The following is a 6,296-nucleotide window of genomic DNA, read 5'->3' on the forward strand; positions in this document are numbered from 1 at the left end:
GTTGAGTGTCACTGATCTATACCTTCGTACAGGATGTCATCGGGTAAATCGAAACGATTGCATCTATCCCTAAATATTCTTTCTCTCCTTAGCGCTCTCCCGTGCACCAACCAGGATCTTCTAAGAATGGGCAGGCCATTTTCCAAGAGAACTGATTGGTCAGGAGGCGGTGTTTTTATACTCGCTGATCTCGTATCCAGAACATAACCTGCTCCAGAGCAGGTTAGCCGTTCAGCATAAGTTACCACGGTGATTTATCCAGGTAAGAAGTGAACCAGTTTCATCATACAGCAAATCCAGGGTTAATCCTGAAGTTATCTCAGTAAGAGAAAATCCAGCTTTGTAGTACAGGCCTCAGGTCTTCTAAGCTTGCTTGTTTTGTTGCGACTTGGTTTGATTAAATGCTCCTGTGTTTCAGAACAACCTCTCCAAATAATCTAGGTATGACAGCACCTTTAAATCCTAGATCCTTGTTTTCTGGTTAGTAGCTGTTTATTTTCCTCATGTCTGCTGCTGCAAATGTGACTCTAATGCTGCAGATTTTATGGCCTAAAAGTTTCACCTGGTTTAAGACTTGAAGGGACAAAACTTCATCAGATCTCACATTTTGATGTAAGGAAATCCAAGAACAGAACTGAAGTAACAATAGCATCAGACAGGCCTCTCAAGGTCAGACCAACCTTAAATATTTCAGTATTTTAGGCTTTTGCACTAAAAGGTTTTTGGTCTCAGTTATGTAAAACCTCTATTAACAGAGATGTTTCAAGTCGAGTCTTTTCAGTCGACTGCATTTGCAGAACCAATTTGCTTTCTGAGACTTTACACTGATAGACCCTAAATAACTGAGCTCTGATGAATTTGTGAATCAAACGCAGATTATTAAAGGCTGTAATCTCAAAGCAAACCACCAGAGAAAAAGACTGATTTGGCCATGCTGATGGATGTTTAATAGCCTGGGTTTTTCTTCAGGATGAAAAAATGTGCAAAGATAAAAACATCCTGGCTGTGTCCATTATAATGCAGTCCTTTACGAGGGTTATTTGTTTCACTTTAAGGAAATACATTAGCGGTTGGATGGAAAACTGTGGACCAAACATGATGGAGTGTTGTAGCTGTGGAGTCTGACAGGTCACAGCTCTGCCGCTCAGCCTCCTCCATCTTTTTCTCTGACGTCCAAAACTCGACTTTACAGAAACCTCTTCTCTACATTACACTTAAACCTGTGAGCTCTGCAAATGTCAGCTCTGTCAGAGAAAGATAGCTGCCTATAAATATGAAACTGTCAATAGATGATGATGAGAAGGAGATAGCAAGATGCTGAAGGAAATGAAGAGTTCATGCAGGTGTTTTGGTGCCTGAGGTTTACTGATAAGATGACTCTTCACAGAATAAATAACTGAGTCTTCAACCTATCTGCATGTAAAAGGCCTGCAACATCAACCAATGAGTTCACCGAGCAGGGCTGCAGCTACAACAATTCTCTTAGGGTGCACTGACTTATGTCGTCATGTTGTAATATGATGCACGCCAGAAGTGCGGTCTCATAAAGTCAGCACAATGGGGCAGAGTCAGGCTCCACACACGTCAATACATGTGTTTCACTCAGCAGCCAAGGTCAAGCTCGACGGCATCTTTGTAGTCAGGGCCTATTCACCCCTTGTTTAGACGCCCAGAGACCGCCAGCTGTTTTTGGGCCCTTGGGACATCCACAGAATGACCAGAGGCTCATGGCAACCCTACTACCTACTTGGACAATACCCAAGGCCATGCATACTCACCCCTCCACCTCTTACTCCACCCTAAAGGTGTGGACTTTGTTATTTTGTTAACAGGTTATTTTCCCATGCACCTGGTATTATGCCAAGACATCCAGAGCTCTACTAGGGTTGTGTCAATCCTCCTTCCTGCCTGCTAGTGCCCTCAGGTGGCTTACGCAGCCCAATTTTTGGCCCAAACATGCCTTAAAGTTCTGTACAGTACTTTAAATGTCAGGAAACTTGATTTATAACAACACATCACATATCTACCTGCCGTGCCATGCCAAACTGAACCGGACCACTCAGTGGAAACGACCTACAAGAATGCCTATCTGACCCTAAAGAACAGGATCAAGATGGCTAGAGCCAGTCCCAACTGTCCTTGAGCAAGCATCCAGTTAATCACAGAGCTGAAGTAAAGAAAGAAACAACCAGGCATGCTCTCACTCACAAGTATGGGCAATTTAGAGAAACAAATTGACCTAAAGAGCATGTTTTTTCGACCTGAATCTCGCAGTTGCTTCATTTAAACCAGCCCTGTAGCGACCACCTCCCTCCTCAAATGACGCTGATTGGTCCGATCATTCCCTGAGCGAGGGACAATCATATCAGCTTGAAGCTTTGCGCGATGGATCCACCTGATAATGGACATGGAATCTGGATGTCTGCTTTGCAAGGTTAATTTGAAATTGACGCTGCGTTGGCAGATACATGTCAAAAAACTAAAAAGTGTTTTATCATGGTGTGTTTCCTTTATAATCAGTTGCTTCTGCTCCAAAATTTTGTTTTGCAGCAGCACAACACTACAATAATGAATTATTATTATAAGGTGACCTTGTAGTGGGTTCTTAAAGTAACCATGTGTTTATAGTTCATCCTGCAGGCCCTAATAAAAATATCCTTGTAAAAATGGTCCTATAAAGTGTCCAGCTATATTTCTTTATTCCCAAAAGGAGGGTTGTTAAAACGTAACAGGAGAGACGTGACACTCATCAACATTCAGGTGACTTTCTGGGTATTAAATCCTCATTTCTGCCAGTCTTTCTCTCTCATATCCTTTGAATCTGTGTCTGAGAGCCAGCAGAGTAACCTGGCATTGACTTTGCATTCCTGTCACTCCAACCATAAGTACACATTAGGACATCAGAGCTGCAGACTGGTGACACTGATACCACCCTACAGCTGCTGTGAAGGCCCCTGTGTGAAGCAGGCCGTAAACAAAATCACCTTTACAAAGACAACATGCTGCATGGTGTCTAAATATGAGTGTCAGAGCCTTCAGTACTATCTGACAGACGCACATGTTGGCTGTGCTGAGTATGACTCATTCACAAGCACCATAACCTGCGGCTTGGCGCGCTGCACAGAGGAAAGCATTCGTCGCCCGGTATGTGTAAAACTATGACCAAAGAGTGCAAAAATTGAATTCCCGAGCACAGACGTGATATGATTATTTAACAGAGCATAGAAGAAAACCATCAGAGGCTATGTCTGGCTCTGGATGAGCAGGATTACCAAGGACAACTTTATGACTTTCCAGCAAATCTGAATGGCAATGCAAGTGTCACATTCAAGGAGAGCCTGCTGCAGTCTCCTTATGGGACAAGGTATCCTCCATGAGTTTAATATCAGTGTCAGCAATGTGCAAACACGAGTGACAGCAGCGACAGTAGGTCACACTAAACCCAGTTCATAATTCCACTATATTTATGTTCCCTCGCACGGGAATAAATATACATACATAACACTAAGTAACATACACTAAAGCATGCGTCTTTGGGGTTAATGTTGAGTTCGGCCTGATATGTATTCACCAAGATTGTCTAATTTCAATAAAATCTTCACTTTTATGGTCCGTCATACCGCGCGACGTCGCCCGTCTCGTTTTATTTTGTAGGACGAAGCTACTTGAAAAGAAGTACTAAAATTTAATTTAATTTGAAATTAAGCGTCGAGCAAGCAATTAAATGACAGCCGAATTAAAGATTACGCTTTGCTGAATCAGGTCATGATAATATCATGACTTCACATGTAAGTTCCTTTGCAGAAAGTCGAGTAATTGTTAAATTAGCATAGCATCAATGGGGATTCGCTAGCTTTGAACATGAGCGTGAATGGGATGTTATCCCGCCAAACTGCGTTTGAGATTCTACCGTGTTTGTGTTTCCTCGCTTATTGATTAATAAATCAACATAACATCAACTGAATTGTTCATGAGAATGTGTATGTTTGTTTAATGATAAATTCGGCGTAAATTTTAATAAACAATTTTCTCATATTTCAGTGAAATTTTAAGTTTTATGGTCTGTCCTAGCGAGAGCAAACTGCCTATGCTGTTCACTCTTTGCAGCGCTGCCACTCGTTAAAGCGTTACTATATTTTAATTCAATTTGATATTTTTCTACCAAATAACGACTTAATGTATGCCGAATTGAAGAATATGGTTTCCTGAACCAGATTATGTGACACATCTTGACTGAACAAGCATTTGCCGCTGTGAAGACCCAATTAAATCTCAAATTAGCATAGCATCAATTGAGGTTCGCTAGCTTTGACCGTTGATGAATGGGACGTTATCACGGCAAACCTCATTTAAGATTGTACAGTATTTACATTTCCAGGTAAACTAGCAAATAAACAGTCATAAGAACAACTGATTTAACGTGGTAGATACGTGTGTAGGTGTTATCTCAAATTCGGTGTAACTTTTAATCACCAGTTTGCTCATATTTCAGTAAAATGTTAACTTTTGTGGTCTTTCATAGCAGAGCCAACACCGTGACAGTTGACTTTGTGCAGCAGGGCTACTCGAAGAAAGCGATAATACATTTTGATTTTATTCTAAATAAATCGTTCAACAAATGATTCAACATGAGCCGAATTAAAGAGTAGAGTTTCCTTGATCAGCTTATGTGTGATTTGTGGATTTTACACGATCCTTCCGTCGAGTAATCTCAAGTAATTCTTGAATATTTTGTCTTTCAGTTGAGGTTCCCTTGAGCTTAAGCGTAAATGGAACGTTATCGGGCATGCAATCAGGGCACAGACCTGTCGGGTTGTAGCCGTCCCCTCATTCTCCATGGGTGACGGTGTCCCTCCTTCTAACGATGCTGGTGGGACAGGAGAGGAGGCCATGTTCACTCATTAAACAGCTGGTCCCGGTGTCACTCTCCTCGGTGTTCTCCAGCATTAAACCCCGCCGCCGCTGCTGGCTTCCTGTCCGAGCACAGTGCCTCTCTGTCCGGCCACACAGTGCAGCCTCTGTCCCTCCTCCTTCTCCTCCGGACGGGGCTCGTATGCTCACAGTCCGGTAGTCCAGTCCGAGCAGATGACGTTTCCCCCGGGTGTCTCTCTCACTTTTCCACACTCTGCTTCTGTGTCACAGTGTCCTCCCTGGCTTTGACTTCGTCCCACTTCACTGAGCTCTGAATCTGCAGGAGGAGAGTCTCATTTTCCCTGACATCTCTCTTCCTCTCCTCTTCTTCTGTGTCAGACAGAGTGGGTTTGTGAATCTGGGTTGCTGCTGTTCTCCTTCACCCTCATAGCATGTCTCTGTTATTCCAGCTCAGTGCGACATTTCACTGGCATGACAGAACATAATCCCATGTTGTCAACACAATATGTTCAGTATAGACCCAGCTGTCCACCAGTGTTGTTAGATGTTTAGATGACCATAACATACTGTCAGGACATGGCTGCTGCTTGTAATCAGACATGCAATGGTGTGGAAAGCCGGCTTTGATTTTTTTTTTTTTTTTTTTCTTTTTGTTGGTTTTCAGTTGAAAGAGACAAAACTCTAAAAGCTTTATGACCTTACAATTTTAATAGACAAGATAATCACGTTTCATACCTCCATATATGGACTTTAATTTTAATTCATAGTTAGGTTGGATTTTTTATCATGGAAAGTGCCATAGTTGTAAAAATGAAAACAAAGCATATTAATTGCCTGGTACCTCCCAAAGGAAGCTGTACCTCTCCTGGAGCTCTATGCAAGCCTACCTGGAGCCTACCTTTGCAACAGCATTAGCAACAACACTGATGGTCACATATACAGAAAAGTCTGTGCTGCGTTGGTATTTCAACTTTTTAAACATGGACAGTTAAGTATTTTAAAGATTTAATGTTGGCATTTGGGACACAGAGAAATGGGACGGTCCTAGTTGAGACATTTCTCCTGCTAGTAATTGGACAGACATGGCTGGGGATATTTGTTGGTTTTAAGGCATGAGGAAACCAAATTCAAAACCCAAAAGCTTTCAAACATCAACCACCAACTGCAAATTCATTTTCAAACCGTAGTGGCTGGTCAATAGGGGTCGCTATGGCAACCTCCCCCCATCACTCCCTCCAGAAAGAAAAAAAAAGACATCCTAAGTTCACTTAAAAACGCCTTTCTTTAACTTATATAATGTACATTCATCTCTACAAATAAAATACATATCGTACTTTATGAAACTCCAATTCCAAAAAAGTTGGGGCACTGTGTAAAATGTAAAAAAAAACAAAATAGAATGTAATGATTGTCAAATCTCATAA

At 41.9% G+C, this 6,296-nt stretch overlaps 1 protein-coding gene across 5 annotated transcripts in view; it reads right to left on the reverse strand.

The window, feature by feature from the left end:
• Positions 1–5,223, reverse strand: part of ank2b (ankyrin 2b, neuronal) — a 277,742-nt gene extending 272,519 nt beyond the window's left edge. For 4 of the 5 annotated variants that reach the window (XM_041779240.1, XM_041779237.1, XM_041779234.1 and 1 more), the window contains exon 1: positions 4,806–5,223. In XM_041779240.1, the coding sequence (XP_041635174.1) occupies positions 4,806–4,892 (87 nt within the window). In that variant the 5' untranslated portion in view covers positions 4,893–5,223. The remainder of the gene's footprint in view (positions 1–4,805) is intronic. The other variant, XM_041779247.1, reaches the window with a different exon arrangement.
• Positions 5,224–6,296: the final 1,073 nt, after the last annotated feature.

The sequence above is a fragment of the Cheilinus undulatus genome, linkage group 22 (genome assembly GCF_018320785.1).
Source record: "Cheilinus undulatus linkage group 22, ASM1832078v1, whole genome shotgun sequence".
In the NCBI taxonomy this organism is placed as follows: domain Eukaryota; kingdom Metazoa; phylum Chordata; class Actinopteri; order Labriformes; family Labridae; genus Cheilinus; species Cheilinus undulatus.